The sequence below is a fragment of the Mauremys reevesii genome, linkage group 1 (genome assembly GCF_016161935.1).
Source record: "Mauremys reevesii isolate NIE-2019 linkage group 1, ASM1616193v1, whole genome shotgun sequence".
NCBI lineage: Eukaryota > Metazoa > Chordata > Testudines > Geoemydidae > Mauremys > Mauremys reevesii.
In genome coordinates, this window is record NC_052623.1 from 213,942,694 (window position 1) to 213,967,718 (window position 25,025).

At 44.5% G+C, this 25,025-nt stretch overlaps 1 protein-coding gene and 1 long non-coding RNA gene across 2 annotated transcripts; one reads left to right on the plus strand and one right to left on the minus strand.

The window, feature by feature from the left end:
* Window positions 1-2,551: 2,551 nt before the first annotated feature.
* Window positions 2,552-17,393, plus strand: LOC120379036 (stefin-C-like). The gene is made up of 4 exons (XM_039497145.1): window positions 2,552-2,775; window positions 4,778-4,871; window positions 11,706-11,807; window positions 17,149-17,393. Exons 2-4 carry the CDS (start codon window positions 4,803-4,805, stop codon window positions 17,281-17,283), a joined length of 306 nt encoding a protein of 101 aa, XP_039353079.1. The 5' UTR covers window positions 2,552-2,775; window positions 4,778-4,802; the 3' UTR covers window positions 17,284-17,393.
* Window positions 4,021-25,025, minus strand: LOC120379053. The gene is made up of 3 exons (XR_005587526.1): window positions 24,628-25,025; window positions 22,633-22,850; window positions 4,021-4,140 (listed from the first exon to the last, which is right to left on the minus strand). It is a non-coding gene; the product is annotated as an uncharacterized LOC120379053 (long non-coding RNA).

Here is a 25,025-nt window from a genome sequence, read left to right on the forward strand (position 1 = left end):
TATCCAGCCTGACTTGGAGACTTTAAGGCCAGACAGGACCAGCCTGAACATATGTACCTAGGGCCCTGGGTGGGCAGAGCTAGCCTGTCCTGCTGAGACCTCACGGCTGTTGTTACTTGCGTTAGCTTTGACCTAGCTAGCTCAAAGCGCGCTGCAGTCTGTTTACGCATACTGCAATCACAGCCCCGAGTTGCACTGCAGGGTGCTGGAACAGATTTTATAGTGGGGGTGCTAAGAGTCATTGAACCAAACTGTAAGCCCTGTATACAGGGCCAGTGCAAGACAGTTTCACGCCCTATGCAAAACTTCCACCTTGTGCCCCCCCTGGTCCCCCGCCCTGAGGCTACCCCCCCCCCGCGGCAGCTCCCCCCCTCCGCCCTGAGACACCCCCCTTGTGACTCCAGGGTGAGACTGTTTTAGGGATCCAGCAGCTCACATTTGTTACTGGCTTGGTGAAATCTAATTTTACAACATACCAGCAGTGTGGGCTGTCTGCCCTATTTTTGAAAGTCTGCCCTGAGGGAGGCAGCAAGAATGTGAGGCACTCCAGACAGCGCAACACCGTGCTCTAACCACTAGGCACAACCCCTGTTCTAACCACTAGGCTCAGCTGCCCAAGTCCCAGTCTCTGACACAGTCTAGATGGAGCATGATTGTTGCCTCTTTTGCCCTTCCCTTTAGGGAGTCATCTCCACAATTTCCACTGCCTGCTGGAGTTTCTGCCAGGGACCTTGAGATCCTGGACCCTCCTTTCTTTTCTGGTTCTCACACTACAGCAGTTCAGTGAGCTGGGCCTTTGTCAGCCCTGGACAGCTTACTTTTCTCACTGTGTATATCTCAGCCAGCTGAATTTTCTTCAGCTGCTTCATATTCATCTCTTCTGTTTATTCTTCCTTTTCCCTTTCCTGAACAGGCTGGGAGACACTTTTTCTTTGTGCTTTTTCCTCCTTCAATACTTGCTTTTTTTGCCGTTGGCACATATTGGCAATTCCTCTTCACTGTCACAGATCCCACACACACTGCCACCGGGTCACAGTTCCAGAGGTAACTACACCAGTGACTCCTTCATGGCTAGCTGGAAGGCACCCCACTTAGGTCTCAGGCCTCTAGCTGTCACCTTTCTCATGGCAGAACCCACATTCTTCGCATTCTAAATCAGCGATTTAGGGAACTCCTCCTGCCCTTCATTGGGGTCACTTGAACAGGTCTGAAGCATGTTTACACTACAGGAGTACAATGGCACAACTGTGGTGCTGCAGATACACTGCTGCAGCTACACAGCTATAGCGCTGTCGTGTAAATGGCGGAAGGGGCTTTCTGTCCATGTAGGTAATCCACCTCTCCAAGAGGCGGTAGCTGGGTAGATGGAAGAATCCTTTCGTCGAACTAGCTGCATCTACCCTGGGGGTCGGGTCAACCTAACTAGGCCACAGAGGGCACAAAATTTTTCACAGTCCTGAGCGATGAAGCTAGATTGACCTAAATTTTAGGTGTAGACCAGGCCTGAGTTTAGTCCAGCACCTGCCAACCTGCTGTCTGCATTTCCTGATTCATGCAAACACTTGACTGAGATTGACGTTGTCATGGTGGGTATGTGGTTATGATATAAAAATTGATAGATTTTTAAAATGAGGAGCAGGAAGCGGCAGTACTGATGACAGTGAGAATTCTAAGAAATTGAAATGACTGGAAAACACCCCCCCCCCAGTCAGTTCTGTGAAGAATATGTTGCTTTTGAATTCACATCTACAAATAGCAATCCACATGGACCTTTGTGTTTCCTTGAGGGAAAATCTCTATCCAATAACTGTATGAAGCCGGCGTATTTTCAACAACATTTGAAGATAAACACCCTGTGCATACAAGTGAGCCAGTAGAATTTTTTTAAAGAAAGTTTTCTGAGTCCAGACTTGCCAGCTAAAATGAAAAAAGCTTCAATTGTTTCTACAAAAGCACTCAAAGCTTCATACACTGTCTTCTTTCTTGTAGCAGACCAAAGAAGCTGCACCAAAGAGCCATGTAGGTAATTACTGACTGTAAGTTTGGCATGTGTGTTTTGTATAATATAATGCTGAACAGCAAGTACAAATGTGTGCATGCACCTTACCTATAAAACTAGTTTGAATGTATGCTTAGGGTGGTTTATACAAGATGGCTTGAATGTATGCTTAATTGTTTTGGGATGGGTTGATGTTGGTACTGTCCAGTGTGTGCGTTGAGGGGGATAAAAAGTGTAATCAACTATTTTACATAAAATAGTTTAAACTAAGCCTTCATTTTGTCTGCATGGGGTGTATTAGCCAATTTTACATTGTTAGATTTCTCTGAAGTTAGGCTGTCTGTATATGCATGCTTGGTATAAAATAATGCTGAAAAACAAGTATGAATGTGTGTGTGAATGGGTGACTTATCTATAAAACATGTAGTGAGGTGGTGTGGCCTCCCTCCAAGGCTAACAGGGAGGAACAACTCCCCACCCTCTGGTGGGCAGATCCAGGCCAGGCCCTCCCCTTGTGCTGGAAGCAGAGGGGCAGAACAGGAAGTATAAGAGGCAGGACCTCCAGCTCAGTTGAGCCAGAGCCAGGGAAGGAGCAAGACACCTCTGCCTTGCTACTGGTCCCTACACTAGGACTGAACTGTGCCAACCTCCTCCCCAAAAGCAGGACCCTGAGGAAGGGGAGCTGCATCGAGTACCCTGAGGAGTTGCTGAGACTGCCAGCTGCCGAATACCCAGGGGAGACTGAGCACCTAGAAGCAAAAAAGCCCTACAAACAGGTAAGGGTAGGAAGAAGCCCAGGGAAACCAGATATTAGTCCAGTTGTGTTGGCCATTCCTCACCACTGATAGGGCCCAGGTCCCTCTACCCCATGCTGTCAACCCTACCCCTGGGGTGGCTGCCTAACCACCTTAGGCCGGACGGCCTCTGTCTGATGTCTGCCGCACCCAGAGGGCTTGAGCCTGACTGTGTTTGCTGTCTGCCCTAGACAGGGAGATGGACTAAAGACTGCCAATTGCCCTGCCTTGCCCCAAGGGGCCAGGGCCCAACACTCTTTGCTGACACTTACCATGCTAATCCCCCGTCCTTTGGCTTCAGCTGCTAGGTGGCGCAGTGAGGCGGCGTGGCCTCCCTCCGTGGCTGAGAGGGAGGAACCTCTCTAAGTCACTACTAATAATCAGGGGCGGCTCTAAGAATTTGGCCGCCCCAAGCAGGGCAGCACGCTGCAGGGGGCGCGCTGCCGGGCGCCGGTCCCGCGGCTCCGCGGGACCTCTTGCAGCTGGTCCGCGGCTCCAGTGGACCTCCCGCAGGCATGACTGCGGAAGGTCCGCTGGAGCCGCCTGCCGCCCTGCCAGCAAAATGCCGCCCCACGCGCGTGCTTGGCGCGCTGGGGTCTAGAGCCGGCCCTGCTAATAATATACAGCTATTTTGAATGTGTGTTTCCAATGGTTTATCTATAAAATAGGACACAAGTTGGCTCAAATGCATGCTGAATTGTTTGGGAAATAGGGAAGAAGGGGGGTGGGCAGGTGTTGTGTTTGTGTGTTGTATGTTTTGCTAAAATAGTCTTTTAAATGTATCTGTCCTTCAAAAACTTTACTAAAATTAAGAGACCTCTGATACAGTGTAAGCCAATCGGTGTTAATTTCCAATAAATATAAAAGGCTGTGAAGAAATACATTATTTTGAGTAAACAAAATAAGGGAAATTGTTCTAAAGATTAGGAACTTCTTTCATTGGGGTCTATCTAACAGTTAGATCAGTGGTTCTCAAATTTTTGTACTGGTGACCCTTTTCACATAGCAATCCTCTGAGTGAGAACCCCCAAACTATAAACACTGCTTTATATATTTAACACCATTATAAATTCTGGAGGCAAAGCAGGGTTTGAGGTGGAGGCTGAAAGCTCATGACCCCCCCATGTAATAACCTCGCAACCCCGTGAGGGGTCCTGACTCCCGGTTTGAGAACCCCTGATTTAGACAAATGCTAAAGGAATTATGCAGAAAAAGAACACTTTATTCCTGGTTCAAAATTGAAAACAAAGACATTGCGAAATGTCCATGGGTTTTGTAAAAAGTTTGACAGAGACGTTTACCTGTATCCTTCTTTTGAAGACTGGGTCATACTTCTTCCAATAAAAACTACAACACAGGGAAGAAAAGGGGGGGGGGGGGCGGGAGGAGAGGTAAGAAGGCAGCAAATACCAGCGTTCTTAACTCTGTCCTTTAAACAGATAAAAAATCTTTCCACTTTGTAATAAACAATAGAGAAATAAAATAATTAAAATAAAAGGCCTGCTGCCTTTGCCCATCTAAGGATACTGAGAAAACCACATTTTAAGTTAAACAGGAATTGTTGCAATGAAAGCGAGGGAGAGTGTGTGGTGGTTTTAAGGCTAATGTTCAGATATACTTGGGCATAGCTCAGTGCTTACAATCACTTCCCTAAGCACAAGAATAGTCGCCCAGCCACTGCATATGTTTAAACTGGTGGTAAGTCCAGAAATTACCATCCCAGGCTGAACCAATTACCATAACTATGGGAATTGGGTGTTATTTGTTTTCTGCTTTTCTTCTGTCCACAGAGCACTTCACACATAGTGATATTTAACTATTAACTATAGTATTAACAATATTGCATTTTTTTTGTTTTGTTTATTTCTTCCCATCTCTCCCCTCCTCAAATCTGATGTTGGTAAACTCCACATATTAAAATCACATAAATATGTGACTATATAATATAAGAGGTCTGACTATTCTCTGATCACATTTGCTCTAGATCTTACTTGTCAAAGTTTTCCAACATGTCATCAGTGGGAGGCTGGTCGGAGACCTTCTCTGCGACCCCAGAAGTCCAAGGGATTGTTGACAAGGTGAGTGGCATGAGATGAAAGATGGACAACAGAAACAAATATAACAAAAGTGTATGTCTTTAAAGCAAGTTCCAGAGCCACTAGGGAATGAAGCTAAATCTTACTTTAAAATCTAGCATCCAGCACTAAAAATGGAAGCCCCCTTGGCTGATTGGAAGCATGTAATATGTGGCATGGAAAAATTGCTTAGGAAGTGACTGCACTGACTCTAGTCCAGAAAATTCTTATATTCAGATATGCCAAGGCCAGAAGGGACCATGTAGTTTGACATTCTGTATAACACAGGCATTGAACTTTTTAATCTTTTAATCCATTTAATGGGGCAATGTTAATTTTGTATCGTTCTAGTTTTTTAATCAAAAGGTCATGTGGTACCAAGTATAATGCCATGCAGAATTCTATTACATCAACAGTATTACCTTTTATCAACCAAATTTGTAATCTCATTAAAAAGATATCAAGTTAGTCTGACAGGATCTGTTTTCCATAAAGCCATGTTGATTGGCATTAAGTATATAATCCTCTTTTAATTCTTCGATATTGGCTGCTCCAATATCTTGCCTGAGAGTGATGTCAAACTGGCAGGCCTATAGATTATCAGGGTTGTAAGGGACCTCAGGAGGTCATCTAATCCAACCCGCTGCTCAAAGCAGGACTAATCTCCAGCTATTTTTTTTTGCCCCAGATTCCTATATTGCATCTTCAAGGATTGAATTTATAACCCTGGGTTAAGCAAGCTAATGCTCAAACCACTGAGCTATGCCTCCCCAAAGTTATCTTGGTTATCCCATTTATCCTTCTGAAATACTAGCACAACATTAGTTTTCTTCCAGTCTTCTGGGAGCTCTAGAGACAGTCACAGCTGTGGTGCAGATAGCAATATATGAACGACAGGAAGGTCTAGTGACCAGTACAGGCACCTGAAGCTGAGTCTACACTGCCTAATTAACTACCAGTGCAGGTCCACTGATAGTAGCTGTCAGGGTTCCCTCCCCACTCTGAACTCTGGGGTACAGATTTGGGGACCCGCATGAAAGACGCCCTAAACTTATTTCTACCAGCATAGGTTAAAAACTTCCCCAAGGCACAAATCTTTCCTTGTCCTTGGCTGAATACAAGTGTGTCATCGCACCCTGATCTGTACAGAACTGGCTGACAGGGCAGTAAAAATATCAGTGTTCTGCCTACACTGGTACTTGGGCTAGTGGAGCTGCACTGGCAGTGAACTGGAGGTCGCATTTGCTAATGCAGAGCAGGCCAGGGAGTCAGGCTTTCGTTCCTGGTGCCAGGGCTGGTTCTAGGGTCCCATTACCGGGGGGCAGAGGAGGGGAGTGGGTATTTCGGGGCTCCTGTAAACAAATAACCCTCTAGGAGTCCAGGGGCTAGTTGGATTCTTAGAAAACTTTGGATTTTAAGAGTTTAAGAATGTAGAAATTAGCTACTTTGTCAGTATTTTCCAGTGATTTATAACTTTGGCCTTTCTGATGATGATTTAGGGCCCTTTGAAGGTTATTTGGGCTGGAGGAAGGGGGTGAGGGGGAAATGTCCTGGGCCTGCCTGGCTCTGCTGTGGACTCGCTGTATGACCCTGGTCAAATCACTTCACCTCTTGGTGCTTCAGTTTCCTCAGCTGTAAAATGGAGTGAGGTGGGAGATAACACTTCCCTTCCTGACATGGGGACCGTTTAAATCATATTTGTAAGGCACATTGAGATTCTTCCTCGAAAGGCACTATCGACCTACAATATGTTACTGCTGTTGTGTGTATGCTCACTGTAGAAATGTAACAGATGGTCTCTGTCCAAAAAATCTGAGAATCCAAGTTTAAATGTGCACCCAGCATGTGTCAGAAATGAGGCCACAATTCTTAGTTTTCAGGGGACACATATATGGTGCAAAAGGTGAATCTTCAAATCAGATTTTGCTTTCATTCACACAAGGATCAATTGAGATTTTAAATGTACTCCCCTGTTAAGTGAGAGCAGAACATAGCCTTTGGAGGGCAGATATGTACGATGCCTGAACTACTTTCCGGAAAGTGTCATGTACTTGGAATGATTTAAAGCAACAATTCTTAGCCAGGGGTCTGGGGCCCCCTGGGGGGCTGCCTAAATAAACCAGAGGGCAGGACCAGCATTAGACTTGCTGGGGCTCAGGGCAGAAAGCCAAAACCCAAGCCCCACCACCCGGGGCTGAAGTCAAAGCCTGAGCACCTTAGCTTTGCAGGGCCCCTGTGGCCTTGGGTCCCAGGCAATTGGCCTGCTTGGCACCCCCTACCGCCAGCCCTGGCTCTTAATCTACTGGATATACAGAAAAACACTTGTTGCACCTGTGTGGGCTGTGGAATTTTTATAGCATGGAGGGGGTGGGGCCTCAGAAAGAAAAAGGTTGAGAACCCCTCATTTAAAGCACTCACCTGTTCAGTGATCTTTTAAAAATGTAAACAAAATTATTCATTGCTCTTTATTTTCTAAAAGGTGAAATATTTGTCTTGTGCTTAGATCTGTGTGTGCCTTGGAGAGGTAGATTTTGAATAGTATCTGGCATTTGTGAGTCAACTGGGAACTCCCTGGTATTCTTTAGCAACAAAGAGCATCTGACAACCAGACTGCTGACTAGAAGACTCGTGGTGGCTCTCACCACACCCTTCATGCACCTCTTTGTGGAAGGGAAAGTGGCTGCCAGCAGAAAAATGTCATTGTTGATTGGCTTAAATACATGAATTGCCTTTATTGACTACATGCTTTTAAAGAAATGGTCAAAGTTCCCAGTTAGCTAATGAATGAAGCACAATGGATTAGTGGTTGGTGCAGTGGGACTGGTAGTCATGAGACAGATGTGATTCCTGTGTCAGCCACAGACTCATTGTGTGGCTTGACTTTGGGGAAGTCACTTCAGCGCTTTCTGCCTCAGTTTCCCCATCTGCAATGCTGTCATTACATTGCATTTCATTGTAGTATCCAAATGCTTCTAGAAGAGGCTCCAAAGCAGACAATTAAAATCACAGCAAATGGAAATGATGCTTTGCCAAAAGCTCTTCTGAGAGGAAAGGATTTTAATCCTGATTTCCTCATTAAGTACAAGGCATTTTCATCTGGCAATCTAAAGCACGAATCCCAAGCAGAGATGGGCCCCTCTCTCTGGCCTGTCAGTCAGGTGCCTAAGTACCTTTATAGATCTGGGCCCTATGCTCTGCCCCTCTTCTCTCCATTTTACTTCCAGCTAGCTTAGATGGCTCCCCACTCTGCCTGCTGGCTTCTGGGAATCCCTTTCTTAGGCAATTAAGTGTCCCCATACAATACAGGGGGAACCTGGGTGCCTAACTGTGGGCTAAGAATTCCACTAGTCAGCAGGGTGCCTAAGATCCCTGGTGAAATCTAGCCCCAGCAGCCCTAGTCCTATCAATTTTCTTGTAGCATTGTTGATCCCTGAGCATTACCTTCATTTCTGCCCTAATCTTAGCTGAGTCCAGAAACAACAACCAACAATACAATTTTTTATCAGGAATATATTACATATTAAATCTCCTTGTCCTACATCTGTTAGCATGAACCAAGGGCTTCAAACTGTCCATTGGGGGACTAGGCAGCTGGCTGCTTGACCTCCCTCAAAGGGATGGGCCCCCTCCATAAATAACTGATGGGTAAATAGTGCTTGGAGGTTGGGAAGGTCATGAATGGCAGAGGTGGGGGATGGCAATTTATTTGTCTGAAACAAAGACAGCTGGCACTGAGGGAACACTTTATTCAACACTTCCAGAGAAGTGGAAAGCCTGGGGGAAGTGTGGTGCATCTGCTGAAAGCAGCAGAAAGGAAAGGTTCCATGGGAACTGGGAGAATAGTTAGTCAAGAGTGGGTGTATTGGGACTGTGAGAGGAGTGTAGTGATTGCAGCATTTGGGGTGAGAGTGGCAGCATGTGAAGCACTGGAACAGCTGCTCCAGCGTTGACACTGAAGCAGAAGATGCTGCATTAGTGTGGAAGAATAATGCAGAGGGGCCCCCAGTGAGTCATACCACAGAACTGAACTCTGACCAATTACCTCTACTGCATGAATGGATTAAGATATTAAGATAGTGAGGCCTGAGGACCCCAACCTTCTTTTGAACTTTCCCACAAAGGTTAAACTGAGAACTCCTCTGAGCTGTTTAGTGAGCCTAGGGAATTTGTCCTTTTCTAGCAGCCTTAGTAAATTAGTATTTCATTTGCGCTGTGTGTCAGAGCTTTTGGGACCCACTAGCTCTTGCAGTCTATGTGCCTTACATCTGAAGTTTCTTTAATGCTTTCCTCTGAGACACAGTACATCTGTATGTGAGAAGGGTTGATGTACCATAGCACTCCAATGACCCCATCTGGTGAGTGTGATCACAATAGTCTTAGGGAAAATTTTAAAAAGTCACTTGATTGTGACAGACATGACACTAACCTGCAATATCCTGGACAAACCATATTGAATTAAATTAGTATTATAGGAGTTCATTGAATTAAAAATTCAAAAAATTATCTATGATTGAGGGATTGTATGTAAATCCATGGGGGAGGGGAACCACAACCCTCTAGGAACTAAGAATAGTGTGGGGAGGTGAGGCAAATTCATTCAGATTTTAACACCTCCAGAGAGTTACCACCACCTGGAGAGATACTTGCATTTACTGGTTCCAAGGATTTTTAGATAAATAGTTAAACTGACTTGAGGCCTTTTTTCTGATCCAGCAAATAGACAGGACCTTCTGCCCAATCCTTGTGGAAAGGTTGGAAGGACTTAACCTACCAGAGCCCTAGGTTGGAGCTGGGGTGACCTCTGGTAAATTTTCTAGCATGTGTGTAGGTTTTTATTGTGTTAATGTTTCCTGTATACTGCTTTTACCTTAAGAATAAATGTGCTTGCTTAGAAAGAGTTGTGTGATAACCTGTCACTGCTGGCACTCCATGTTCAGAGCCTGTGGAGAGAAAGCAGCACAGACACTGGCCTGTTTAGGCAGTCTGGAGATATCACAGTGTAGATTAGGAAGCTGTGCAGCCTGAACTCCCTGGTCAGGAGGGAGAGAGACATGAATCTTTGCCCAAGACAGGTGATGGCTGAAAAGCTGGTGGACACAAGCGGGGAATGCAGGTGCAGTTGCCCTGAACTGTCACAGTGGTACTTAGCCTTTGAAAAGGTCATTGATAATGTCACTGTCAATTCACTGATGAGCCCCAAACTTCCCTTCCCGTCAGATGTATGTTACAATAGGAAACACTCTTCATGCCACATATTTTGAAGTACTGGCACTGAATACATTTTACAAATCCACAGTGTTTAAAGTTGTTCCCTGCATAAACACATCTACCCAAACCTGCCTCCAGAATGAGGGAGTCTTGCCTTTGCCAGCTGGGTGTTAGCTCCCTAACACAACCAGCCTGTCAACCACTCAGGCGCTCTCCTCTGGGCTATACCAGCCCTGCCATTGCCCTGCAGATTGAACATAGGTGCACCCCAGTCTCAGAGTCTCTTTGAAGTGTCCCTCCGTGGTATCCAGCCCCTGATCCCTGGACACCACAGAAATCCCAGTTCCTCCATTCCCAAAGGAACAGTGGACCCCAGGTTTACTAGATCACCGCACCTGTAGCACACCCAGCTACAGTTCACTTACAGTAAAACAAAAGAAAATTTGTTTAAGAAAGAACAGATTAAATGGAAACAAGTGAGAGTGATGGAAAGAAATGGTTCCATATTAACTGCAAACTAGGGCCTATTCTTAAGTTACCTTTCCTATCTAATAATGTAGATTCTTAGCCCACAGTTCAGTCTTTTGTTGCATTTGCTAGCCCCAAGGAGCCAGGACCCAATCTTTCATGAAGCACCCCTGCTTATCAAGGTGCCTCCTTAGTCAATGTATACAAAGCGTCTTTCTCCACCCTGTGATATACCAAATCAGTCTTTTGTCTTTATTCACCAAACAGGGCGATCCACTCAATGTTCTATCATTCCTTTTCACATTCAAGTGGTTTTGATGCTTAGTTTGTCTTCAATGTTTTTCCCATTGATTTTTCTGGGTTGCTGCCAAGGCAGACAATGAGTAATGCAATACATAATTGGCTAGCACAGAATGGGCAACAACTCCTTCCTGCTTGAATTGTCCATCACCGAGACATATTATTCCCTAGTCACTCACTTTCCCTCCAAGACCATAAAGGTATCATTTTCAATACAGTTACATTATTCCTTAAATATCACCTGTACACACATCTCATACTGATTATGAGTATTGAGAAGTTACAAGTTTTCAACAGAGACCTCATATGCTACCCTACATGGGTGCATACAATGAAAGTAGTGTGTTAGGTGTAGTGAGTTAGTCAGGTCTAGACAGGAGTTGCTTGTAGAGAACAGCGAACCATTTGCCAGTTGGCAGCAATGAGCCTCTGTGTCACAGTGACCAAATGTCATGTGATGGCAAACTGGAGGTGGTGCCTCCTTTAAGAGGGAGCTGGGCCAGACAGACTCTGAGGTCAGTAGATGGACAGGGGCTTTAGGGGAGATGTTTGCAGAAAGCAGGAGCGTCAGGTGAGAGGTATTTCAGGAAAAGCCAGGCAGCAATCCTAGTTTTTACAGGGCTGTGAAGCCTGGTTGCATGGAACTCTGGAGCCTAGGGAATAAGGCTGGAAGATCTGAGTTGAGTTGAATTGTTTCTTAATAAGCAAGGCCCAAAGAAGGGAAATGTTATAGGCTGACATGTCAGCCTATGTGCATTCTTTGAGAAGCTGAGAAGAAGAAACTGTGGCAGTAGACAAATGATGAGAAGGGAGTGTACTGACCTCATTATACCACCTAACCCTCTTTCTTTTTTTCTACAGGTGAAGCCACAGCTGGAAGAGAAAGACAATAAGCCATATCCAGTCCTTGTAGCCATAACATATAAAACTCAGGTGGTTGCTGGAACAAACTACTTAATTAAGGTCAGTACTCAGCAAAATCCCCCACTTCTTCCATCATTCCTTAAGTGTTCTAGTTGAAGAAGAATGTAAGTATAATTTTGAGTGCCTTGAAGCAAGATGCTCAAATAGTGAGCAAACATTGCAGGAAAAGATCCCAATATGACTTTTAATCAAGGTAGGGACTATCTCTCATCTGCTTCTGCAGTGCCCAGCCAGCACCTGTTGGGTGCTATTTTGCAAAGAATAGAAAAGATAAAGGAGCTTGTTTTGTGAATCTCATTTAAATCTTATCTTAGTATATATAAAGCATGAGTCAAACTCTTTCAGCTGTATATTGTAAAATTTTAGGATTGCCCAAGGAGAGGCTTGAATGGAGATCACTCTAACTGCATTCTCAACTCTCATCCTCAGAGCTGGCCTTAGCTGTTGTTTGGGCAGGCTGGCAAAACAATGGCTTTTCCTTCCTGCCGTCTCCGTGCCCTGAGAGGAAATAGAATCCTATTCACCATAATCAGCCCACTAGGCACAGGGCCGGCCTGGGGATTTTGGGGAGTGTTACTGAGAGGATTCTGTGGGTACACACCTCAAACTCTGAGAAATTTTAAATACAGTATGTGTGTGGGTTTGGGAAGAGTAGATCTTTAGGTCCCCACAACCTTCTTCTGCAGAAGTACAATCCAGCCTGTTGGTGTCACTAGGCATAAATCTAGGTAACTCGGGAGGATGGCTTTGGGCCTATGTGACCCAAAGTACCTTTATGTAAAGTGCTTTTGTTAGCCTTACTAAACTTTTGTAACCTCTTGTGTTATGTGCTGATTACTGGCAGCTGCAAGGCTGCTTGGCACTAGATGTAGCCAATACTAAATAAGATAGGCGGAAAGCAGATGCTGTAATTAAAGTTATATGTATGAGAACGTAGCCCACACAGTGGGAAAGTACAGATAACTGTTCACAGAAGAGGTACTAACGAGCTAAAGTGGTTTTTGCCAAGTATGATTTAACCTGCTTAGTGTAATGGCTACTTGCATGATGTATTTGCTATAGAAAATAGACGGGAGGGGGAAGAAGGGGGGGGTAAGGGAGAGGAGTGTGGGGGGTGATGGGAATGCTTAGCTGAAGTTATGTATAAAGAGAGAAAAACCGCTTGTATCTGTGTGCAGGATTTGAGAATGCTTTTTCTCCCTGGCACCTTTTTGAGCTCAAATAAACTTGGTTTGCTCCTCCACCCTGGTGTGTTAATTAGTGCGGCGCACATCAGGCAACGAACCCCCACTGTTGCTGTCCTCGGCCCTCTGTGCCGGCAACAAGCCCCATGTTCCTTTCAGTCTTAGTGATACGTTTACATTTTCCAAGGCTCTTTCTTAAGGGAAAGGGCTAGAAACTTTGTTTTAATCGTAGCGGAAATTTCCTCCCATCCCTAACATTTCCTCAAAACAGGTGGTCCTGTAGTCATAGGCTGCCTGGGGCCCAAAAGCCCAGTCTGCTCCTTCTCTCGGAGAAATGGTGTGTCTTTTTAGCTCTGTTATTGTGAGAAGGCCTTGTCGAAGGAGTTGGGTTTTCATTGTGCTCTGCACACTCCTGGCCCAGGTCTCATTCTGATCTCTTGTGGCAATGAGTTCAGTCATTTAGGACCATCTGTTAGGAATGTTCTGCCTCCTGCACCTGACATTTTCCCAATGCATTGCCAGTGAGAGCAGCTGTCTGAGGGACATGGATAGAGAGGGTTTCTAAGCTAGGAGGGCATTGCAGCCCCTAACTTCTAGGTGCTTAGTCACACACTGGAATTCACAAACCCTGAATTAAGTGTTCAGTCTCTGTACACAATGGATGGGGAAAGTTTGGAGCCTAAGAACAGGATCCACAACTGTCATTGAATTGTAAATCCCTTGCATACTATTCCCCTGCCAGTCAATGGTGGGTGATGGTCGTTCTACGCCTTCCTGGATGTTGGTAACCTCCTTTGTTGTGGTCCCTGGAGAACTAACATTGGGTGACTTCCAAACTCACAACATATTTCATTAACAACCATACAGCAAAATCTTATAACCTTATACACACTAGTGATATACATATTTCAACAGAACAATGGGTTTCAGGCTTTCAGCAGATCATGACCTTTCATATGATATCCTACACATGCTGTGTATGAAATATATCATAATTCTATGACAGTGGTGAATATGGGTGTTCCAGGGTTCTACTTTGAGGTGCAGAGTGACACAGGCACCTGTCTCTGCTTGGGAGTCAGAGCCTAGAAAAGGCAGAAGTGTTCAATAAATATTTATGTTCTGTATTTGGGGGGTGGGGGGGGGAACAGATGTCTCTACCTATGGTGATGATAACACTTTTCTATTCCACTAATATTTCTGGAGGATGATAAACAGAAGCTACTTAAGTTAGACATTTTCAAATTAGCAGTATCAAATAATGTGCATCTAAGAGTTTAAAAAGAGCTGGCTGAGGAGTTCACTGGACTGTTAATGTTGATTTTCAATAAGTCTTAGAGCACTGGGAAAGTTTCAGAAGACTGGAAGAAAGCTTAAGTGCCAATTTTTAAAATGGATAAATGGGATGACCTGGATAATTATAGACCTGTCAGCCTGACCTTGATCCTAGGGTGGGAGATGACCTCCTGAGGTCCCTTCCAACCCTGCTATTGTATGATTCTATGATTTTATGCATAAATAGGTAAATCTCAAGTAGGAGTGAGAGGCTATTTTGTGTCTATACTTGTCAGTGGTGTGACCCCTGTTGCAATACTGTGTCAAGTTCTGGTGCCCAGAATTCAAGAAGGATGTTGATAAATTGGAGAGGGTTGAGAGAAGAGTCACGAAAATGATTAAAGGATTAGAAAACATGCCTCATAGTGAGACTCAGAGCTCAGTCTATTCAGCTTAGCAAAGAGTAAGTTAAGGCAACAAAGAATCCTGTGGCACCTTATAGACTAACAGACGTTTTGCAGCATGAGCTTTCGTGGGTGAAAGTCCCTTGCATCCGAAGAAGTGGGTATTCACCCACGAAAGCTCATGCTGCAAAACGTCTGTTAGTCTATAAGGTGCCACAGGATTCTTTGTTGCTTTTACAGATCCAGACTAACACGGCTACCCCTCTGATACTTGAGTAAGTTAAGGGTTATTTTCATTACTTTCTGTAAGTGCCTGCATGGGGAAAAAACATTTAATAATGGGCTCTTCAATCTAGCAGAGAAAGGCATAACATGATCCAATGGCTGAGAGTGGAATCTAGACAAATTGAGACTGGAAATGAGAAGTATATTTTTAATGGTGAGAGTAATTAACCATTGGAACAATTTGCCAAGGGTCATGGTGGATTTCTCCAGAACTGAACATTTTTAGATCAAGATGTAATGTTTTGCTAAAAGACAAGGGGTGGCAGAAGTCTGACTTCCCACAAAAAAGCCAGAGGGGAAAGGAGAAGCAGGCTGACTTCCTTACAACCTTTATGCCAGTGGCTAGGGTACTTTGTTTGGGAGGTAGAAGACTCTGGTTCAATTCCTCTCCTTTGCCTGGGGCGGGAGAAGGGATTTGAAGATGGTCTCCACATCTCAGGCATGTGCCCTAGTGAGTTTGGGCCAGTGCATATTTAATTAGTTACAAGTGGAACAGCTTCAATAGGAGACTCAGAGAGCACCTCTGCCTCAGATTATCCTATAGCCCAGTGGTTAGAATATTCCTCCTACAGGTAGAAAACCCATGGCCAACTCCCTTTGGCTTGTCATGCAGTAGGGGGAACTGAATGGGGTCTCACATGGCCCAAGTGACACCACTGGGCTAAAGGTCATAAGGGAGGTTGTTCTCCTCCATATTTTGTGGCATCAGGTGTGCTCTGAGAACACCTACTGGATCAAGCCTTGCAGGTAAGCTAGCAGGACAGAGCCCAGTATGAGAATCCCGCTGGGGGTTAGGTGTGAGTGGGGTATCTAGGCTCCTGCTTGAGACACTAGTGATGTTCCCAGTGGCAGAAACTTAGGCAACTAGGGGACTTTTACAGCAAAAATTTAGGTGCTGAGCACCTAAATATAAGCACCTCCAGAGTTATGTGGCAGCTGAGTGCGGATTTTGTGAATATCAGTGGTGCTTAAATGTTGGGTGGTTCCATAAAAGAGAGACTTAAAAAAACAGGATTTTTTTTACAACAGGAGACAACTTGCAGGGGATGGGATTTGAATTTGTGTTTCTTACCTCCCAGCTGAGTGCCCTAAGCAGCAGGCAGTGGAGTCAATCTCTTTGTTTCTGGCCCACTGATTATTTCTACCCAGTGGAACAGCTTCAAAAAGCGAGACAGAGAAACCTCCTCTTGAATACCTCATAGCCCACTGGTCAGAGCACTCTCCTGAGAAGCAGGAAACACCAGATCAACTCCCTTCTGCACATCAAATGAAGATGATATTGAACCCAGGTTTTCCATATCCCACCGAGTTCCCCCAACCACTTGGACTAAAAGTTTTAAGATGGGAAAGAACCATCTGCTTCTCTGGACATTTTGTAAATCTATCTCCCCCACCCCCCAAATCAATACAAATCAATTTGGAAATATTGAAACAGTTTGTCAGCATTTCCAAAAAAATATGTTTTGATTTGAGAGACCATCAAAATTCACAAAAACTCACAAATAGTTTTGATAGATTTGAAACTGCATTTTTTTGGTGAATAAAATATTTGTCTGAAAAATCTTCACCCAGCCCCTAAAAGGGTGTTGGCTTACTTCACCCCAGCATTCAGCTTTCTTTGCTCCTGCCACAGTGTCTTTGCATTCAGCACTGGCCTTCCTAGGGCAAAAAGGGTTAACTCTTTCACTGCCAGTCTAGGCATGGCATCTGAGTGAAGTCAATGATCCTTTGCCTTAGGAAAAACTGATTGAAAACTTTTGGGTTTAACTATCAGATTTTTTGTAAATAAACCTCTTATTTATTTCTCACAGATCCCCATGGTTATGTGAAAAAGCAGAAGATGAAGGGGTTGAGTGAGAAGGATAATTTTGGGGTAGGAAGAATATGACCTAAATTCAGCCCAGGTATAAATAGGTGCAACTCCTGGAGAAACCAGGAAGTGACACGTTCTTATGGCAGAGTTGAATTTGGCCTTGTGAGTGCAGGGATAAAATTTCTATTTCTGCTGATCATTAGGAATACCCTAATTTAGACACAAAAGCCTGTTTCTGCTCACACATGTGATATGAAATGGGACAGTCTCTACAGACCAGGTTTAGGGTATTGAATGGTATCGTGTGTGATTTCATTTTTATTTTGCAGCTATTCATAGGTTCAGCACTGCATCTCCCCAAACATCCTTTCATTAGAATCTGCTTAGTCCATGGCTGTCCCATTCTCCTTGTCTTTCAGGTCTCTGTCAGCAACAGCACTGATGAGTGTGTACACTTGAAGGTGTTCCAAAGCCTTCCTCATGAAAAGAAGGGGCCCAGTCTTACCAGCTATGAGACTGGCAAAACCAAAAATGATCCATTGAAGCCATTTTGAATGAGATGCTTGGGATGGGCTCTTCTGTTGCTCTTTCTGCAGACTCCCAACTGATACCACCTGTGCCAATACATGAATGAAAATAAAATGAATCTGATTTTGAAAACTAAGTTTGTGTTTCCATGCTGCATGTAACAGAGAAGGTTTGTCTTGATTCCCGCAGTAAGTAATTGCTGCTAACTTATGACAGGCCTCCAAGGAAATGTGCTGGATCTATCCAAATACGAATGGTTCAGCGCTGCATCTCCCCAAAACATGCTTCCATTAGAATCTGCTTAGTCCATGAGCTTGACTGTTCCCTTTCTCCTGGTTTGCTGCTTCCTGCTAATAATACTACTCATGTAGAGAACTAGAAGAATTCTTCCGCTAACTCCACCTCAAGTAAATCTTTCACAACAAAGACATCACCCCCCGCAACTACCACATCCCCACCGATAGTCACAAGAAAAAAAGTCATCTGATTGGACACCCCACAGTGGAGAAAAGCACACACTAGATCATTACATCAATTGCTTCAGGAAAAAAAAAATCAACTGTGAAATCCTCAGACATGCATTACCTCAGGGGTGGCTAAACTTACTGACCCTCCAAGCCGCATACAACAATCTACAACCCCACAGGAGGTGCCTGCCAGGGCCCAGTGTTTCAGCCACACTCTGGTTGAAGCCCTGAGACTCCGCTCTCCCTGCTGCAAGACAGAGGTCCTGACCTCCTCCATCCCCCCAGTCTGGTAGGTGGAGAATGGGGGAAGCGGCCTCTGCAAGCTGCACGTTAACAGTGAAAGAGCCACATGTGACTCACAAGCCACAGTTTGCAGTGGATGTAATGCATGGGTGGCCAGTCTCTGTACCACCCAGGGGATAGTCCCTGAAATCCAACCACCAGATAATGATCAAACCAGTAGACAAAGGGGGCACTATTGTAGACCCTAATCATGATCAATAGACAAGTCTCTGACACCACCTACTATAAAGAACTAAAAAAAGACTCCACACCATAATTCACACAGGAACTTAAAGAAACTATCAAATCTTTTCCCAAATAACTCTTTTAACAAATAATGGGGGGGGGGTGTCTGCAGGGACACACAGGGGCAGATGTGCCTGACTGAATGGGAGAGGCTCGGGGTCAGTCAGGGTCTGCATGGGGGAAGGCTTGCCAACTCCGAACAATCCCCCCCACCAAGAATGTATTCCATACTTCTCCAACCCACACTTAAAAGCCCTCCAGGTTCACTCCCAGGCTCCCTCCCTCTCTCTCAGCTCGTCCATTACTCCTGACTCCTCCAAACTTTTGCACTGATTCTGAGGGATGTGGGAAATATGTTTCTGTAGTTTAGATGAATTATGTAAAGTTCTGTATTAATATGCTTAGTAAGGATTCTATTTGTCAAAAAAAAATTCCTGAATCTTTTTATTTGTCTGTATTGTTACAGACATATTCGCTGACAGGTATTCTGAAATAAACTACCAAAATAATTGAAACTGGCATGATTATATTGTGATATTTTGACAAATAATATATGCAGAATTTTAAAATACTATAAATTGCCAGTGTAGACAACCCCTATGTTAAGTATTCCAAGGAGCCCGGCCAGATTAAAACATAAACCCTGTTGGTTTGTGCCTAGAGCCCCAGCTCCTGGAGTCACATGATGAGGTCAGGAAGCTAGCGAACAGGAGCGGCTAACGGGGGAGGGAGGGGGTTGGGAGGGAGTTCTCCAGGTGAAGGAGGAGCAATTACGTGACTCTTGAGGTAAGTTTGTTGTCTGTAGTGTATGTGTTTGTGTTTGTGGTGTGCTTGTTGCTTGACTGAAATATATCCTGTGCTCTGTTTGTTTGGGGGACCGTGTGCTGACCATGCGTGTGCTGAGCCTAGCGGCCTGCTAGGCAAGGCTGAGAGCTTCTTAATGAGGCTTTGATCCCTAAGCCTTTTAGCACCCATCAACCCTTAACCAGGGGGCGGGGCTACTCAGGAAGACCAGGGCATTAAAAAGCCCATTCCTAAGTGACCAGAGGAGCCAGTGACCAGGAGTAGCTAACAGAGGAGTTTTGCGAGAGAGTTGTGAGGGGAATGTGTGTGTGTGGCGGGGGAGCACTAGATACACTTAACATTCTTTAAACTTAAAGCCAAATACCCCCCAGTTAAATATAAAACAACAACAAAGGAACGAGCTGCAGGAGGAAAAAGACAATGCAGGCAGAAGTCCAGCAACAGATTGGGGGCTATCCAGTTTATTGCACCCAATGCAGCATGTATGATTACCTGCCCTATTACTTACATTTTCTTTAACATGTAGTGCCACTTCCCCACCAATACGACCTGTTCTGTCCTTCCAATATTTGTTGTACTCTGGTATTACTGTGTCCCATTGATTATCCTCATTCCACCAAGTTTTTCTGATGCCTATTATATCAATATTCTCATTTAAAATGAGGCACTCTAGTTCACCCATCTTATTATTTAGACTTACAGCACTGGTATATAAGCACTTAAAAAACCTGTCATTTTTTAGTTGTCTGCCATTACATGATGTAATTGAATGGGACTCTTTTTCATTTGACTGTTTCCCATCAGATCCTACAGGTCTGTCTCATCTTATGCTGGGGTTAAGTTCTGTAGTCAGCGCGTAAAGCAAAAATCGTGTATAATCAAAATCACATTGAGTATAATGGCGGGCGGAATAGCCCACACTGCAGAAACAGTATTTAAATTGTTATTTTTCTCTTTTTTTTTTGTTTTTTTTGTCTGCTTTGGAGCCTCTTTGAGAAGAATTTGGATACTACAGTGACGTCCCACATAACAACAGCATTACAGATGGGAAACTGAGGCAGAGACTCCTAAAATGACTTCCCCAAAGTCAGGCCACACAATGAGTCTGTGGCTGACACAGGAATCGCATCTGTCTGATGACTAGCAGTTCCAGTGCGCTAATCACTGACCCATTGTGATTCCTAGTGAGCTAATGAATGAACTTTGACGAGTTCTTTAAAAACGTGTAATCAATGAAGTCAATAAATGTATTTTAGCCATTCAACAATGACATGTGTCTGTTGGCAGCCCGTCTGCCTTTCTATAAAGAGGTGCAGATGCAGGCTCTGTGGCACCCTTTGGTGCTGGCCCCCCGACTCTGGTGGGGTTGCAAGCACGGGCTTTGGTGCTGACTGCTCCACCAGTTCTGATCCTTGGGCTGGTTCTGGCTGGATCCCAGGAACAGGATTTACAACTGCTGCCATAGACTCTGGTCTGGAGTCTCGTTCCACCACCTCTGGCTGGGTTCCTGTAGGAGGCTCAGGAACAGAGTTAGGTGTGGAGGCCTGTTTAGCCTGGTTGCAGGTGACCATCAAAGGGAGATCCCCCCACACACTTCATTTATCACAGAAATTAATAGGCAGCAGGTATAAAACAAACAAAAAAAGTGCTATCTCACACAACGGATAGTCAGCCTGTGAAACTCATTACCAGGGGATGCAGTGAAGGCCAAAAGTAAAATCGGGTTCAAAAAAGAATGAGATAAGTTGCTGGAGAATAGGTCCATCAGTAGCTATCAGCCAAGATGGTCAGGGATGCAACCCCATGCTTTGAGCGTCCTTAGCCTCTGATTGCCAGAAACTCGGCATGGACAACAGGGGATGAATCACTTGATAATTGCCCTGTTCTGGTCATTTCCCTCTGAAGCACCTGGTACTGGCCACTATCAGAAGACAGGATTCTTGGCTAGATAGACCATTGTTCTGACCCAGTATGGTGGTTCTTCCTAGCCCACATTCAAAGAACCTTTTCCTTCCTCTTGTCTCTGAGGTCTCTCTAAAGATCGTCACTGTCCCTCTTCCACACACTCAGGAGTTAGTCCAGATTTTCCTTCTCAAGGTGAAACTGAGCCAGAGCACTACAGGCTACAGGCATGGGGAAGAGGGCTAATAAGAACCACAGTTGCCCTTGCCATCTTCACTAGCACTGTCTGCACTGGGAAGAGTAACAGTAGATCATAAATCTACTTCTGAGCTTCCTGTCCATTAACCCCGCTGCCTCACCAAAGGGGAATCTTCTCAGTATTGCAACCCCCACCAGTAACCAAAATTCTGGCCCAAATTCTAATAGTCACTATAACTACTCTTCATTATTCCTTGGTTCAGGCCATAGGTTTGCACCATGGTGCCCATCCTAGTGTTGTGCAGGATGGAATGTGCTGAGAGCCACGCAGTGAGGGACTGGAGTTGTGGGTGGGTGTGTGGGCCTCCCAGTGTGGCCACCAGAATGGAAGGGCTACAGAATCCCCAGGCATAATGTCTGGCCACAGGAGGGGTGCTGGAACAATTTGTACAGTGGGGGTGCTGAGAACCACTGAATATAACCCTGGATATAATGGAAACCACTTCCAGCCAGGGGATGTAGCAGCACCCCCAGCACGCATAGTTCCAGCTGGGCCTCAGGGAAGCTGGTGCAAAGGCAACCTGCATGTCCTTGCTGGGTCTCCTGGTTGTTTACTCCATGTCCCTCCTGTTAGAGCAAAGGTGATGTGGGCCAGGGCCCTGCAACAAGTCAGTGCCTCAGTTGTAAATATTCAGCTGGCTGCTCTGTCGTTTGGCTCAAGTCCGCTGTGCAACCCGTGGGCCTTGTTGTAATGAAGCCAAGTCATTAAGTGATGAACCAGCAAATTCTGTTCTGTCCCGCTTTCCAAATCCTCTGTTATCTGCTCACTGCTTCCTGTTTTCTACTAAACTCCCACTCTGTCTATGTGCTCAGCAAATACAAAGTGTTGGAAATCATCAATGGGAAGTTTTTCCATGGGAAAATGATGATTCATCAAAACCAAAATGTTCCCTGGTACTATGTAGATCTCAATGAAACATTCAATGGAAACCTGTCTGCTTTTTCTGCTAGCTCACTGCCTGCTTCCTGTGGCTTCTTACCATAGGGGCTGGTTGGAGCCTCTGCTCCCAGGGCTCCTCAGACAGCTCTGAGGGCATCTCTTGGTCCAGAATTCAGCCAACCCAGGAAGCCAAATGACTAGGGAGCCAGGCAGCCCCTGGACCAAGTAGTTAAATTCTGGCTTGATTCTCCACAAAGGGAATCTTCTCAGGCTTTCCTCCTTGTGAAAAATTTCAAATTTTTGACCGTATGTCTTCGCTCAGGACAAAAGAGATTTGTTTTGTTCAAAATAATTTCAAATTTTTTACAAGAAAGGGAGACTGTTTTTCAGCCACTACCACCAGTGGTCTGTGCTTAATGCCAGGCAGGACACAGCTTCTTTCCTCGACATGTGAAGGTTCAGGCTTGTCAATGAGACACTAAAAGCACCAGCATGGTGTGGAAAAGGGGTCCCACAAGCTTTATCCAGAGACATACCTCAATCCTGCCCTGCAGTCCCCCTGCTATTCCAGTCCTGGGTTCTCCACACAGCTCTGGCGTACCTGGTTCAGCAAGACAGGGTGCTGAAGTCCCAAACTGGCAGGGAAAGCAGGGGCAGAAGTAGTCTTGGCACAGAAGTTGACAGTTCCCAAGGGAGTTTCTGTGATCCAACCCATCACAAGTCCAATTCAATTACATCGTGTAATGGCAGAGAGCTAAAAGGAGACAAGTTTTTTAAGTGTTTATATAGCAGTGCTAGAATTCTAAATAATAAAATGCGTGAACTAGAGTGCCTTATATTCAATGGGGATATTGATATAAGAGGCACCACAGAAACTTGGTGGAATGAGGATAATCAATGGGATACAGTAACACCAGGGTACAAAATATACTGAAAGGACAGAACAGGTCGATGTTGGGGGAGTGGCATTATATGTGAAAGAAAGCGTAGAATTAAATGAAGTAAAAATTGTAAATGAATCAGATTGTACCATAGAATCTCTATGGATAGAAATTCCATGCTCTAATAATAAGAGTATAGCCGTAGGAATATATTACCGACCACCTTACCAGGATGGTGATTGTGACTGTGAAATGCCCAGGAAGATTAGAGGGGGTATTAAAATAAAATACTCAATAATAATAATGAGGGATTTCAATTATCCCCATATTGACTGGGTACATGTCACCTCAGGACAGGATGCTGAGATAAAGTTTCTTGACACCTTAAATGACTGCTTCTTGGAGCAGCTGGTCCTGGAACCCACCAAAGGAGAGGCAATTCTTGATTTAGTCCTAAGTGGAGCACAGGATCTGCTCCAAGAGATGAAGATAGCTGAACCGCTTGGTAATAGTGACCATAATATAATTAAATTTAATATCCCTGTGGCAGGAAAAACACCACAATGGCCCAACACCGTAGCATTTAATTTCAGAAAGGGGAACTACACAAAAATGAGGAGGTTAATTAAACAGAAATTAAAGGGTACAGTGCCAAAAGTGAAATCTCTGCAAGCTGTGTGAAAACTTTCTAAAGACGCTATAATAGACGCTCAACTTAACTGTATACCCCAAATTAAAAAACATAGTAAGAGAACCAAAAAAGAGCCACTGTGGCTAAACAATACAGTAAAGCAGCAATGAGAGGCAAAAAGGCATCCTTTAAAAAGTGGAAGTTAAATCCTAGTGATGAAAATAGTAAGGAGCATAAACACTGGCAAATGAAGTGTAAAAATACAATTAGGAAGGCCAAAGAAGAATTTGAGGAACAGTTAGCTAAAGACTCAAAAAGTAATAGCAATTAATTTTTTTAGTACATCAGAACCAGGAAGCCTGCCAAAAACCAGTGAGGCCACTAGACAATCGAGGTGCTAAAGAAGCAGTCAAGGACGATAAGGCCATTGCAGAGAAACTAAATGAATTTTTTGCATCAGTCTTCACGGCTGAGGATGTGAGGGAGAATCCCAAAACCTGAGCTATTCTTTTTAGGTGACAGACCTGAGGAACTGTCCCAGATTGAGGCATCATTAGAGGAGGTTTTGGAACAAATTGATAAATTAAACAGCAATAGGTCACCAGGACCAGATGATATTCACCCAAGAGTTCTGAAGGAACTCAAATGTGAAATTGCAGAATGTTGTATCAACCAGGCAAGGTACTAACAAACTTCAACAGGACTTTATTTTTACAGTGGAAACCTCTTTACCAAGCTGCTGCTGCACCCTCTGTAACTCTCACTCAGCCTCCTCAACTCCTCCCCCCTCCTTCCTGTTTCCTGTCCTTTCAGAATCCCAACAGCCAGTGCTCCCAGTTCTAATAATCACAAGCAGCATCTAAACACCACATTCCCTCCTCTCTTAAGAAACTTTCCCAATTAAAATAAACATTGTTGTTCTAACCACAGGAACAAATATGAAACAAGACACTATATTGTTGGCAGAAATATTACACTGAAACCCTATAGATACTACATAAGAAGCATTCCACACCCACCCATAAGAAAGTCAATAGATGTAAGGTCGCTTCTTCTGTATGATTTTAAGAGGAGTTGTGAATTTATGGTCCCCTTTGCATAAGATTCCAGGTTTTCGTATTCTAACGAAGGTACCACACTCAAACTTTGGTTCCTTAGCATCCCGCCGCTTGTCTGTGAAAGCTTTATACTTTGCTTGGTTCTGTTCAACTGTTTTTCTAATATCATCCTCGTCTGGAGCATCAGGTCGTGCCTTTAAGAATCCAGCAATGTTCAGTTTAGTATTCATGTGTTTCCCATGCAGTAACTCTGCGGGTGATCTTTGCGTTGTGGCATGTCGTGTAGCCTGGTATGCTTGTAAGAAATCAGTACTGAAGGGTATCCACAATTGCCCTTCCAGTTTAGCTGTTTGCAAACT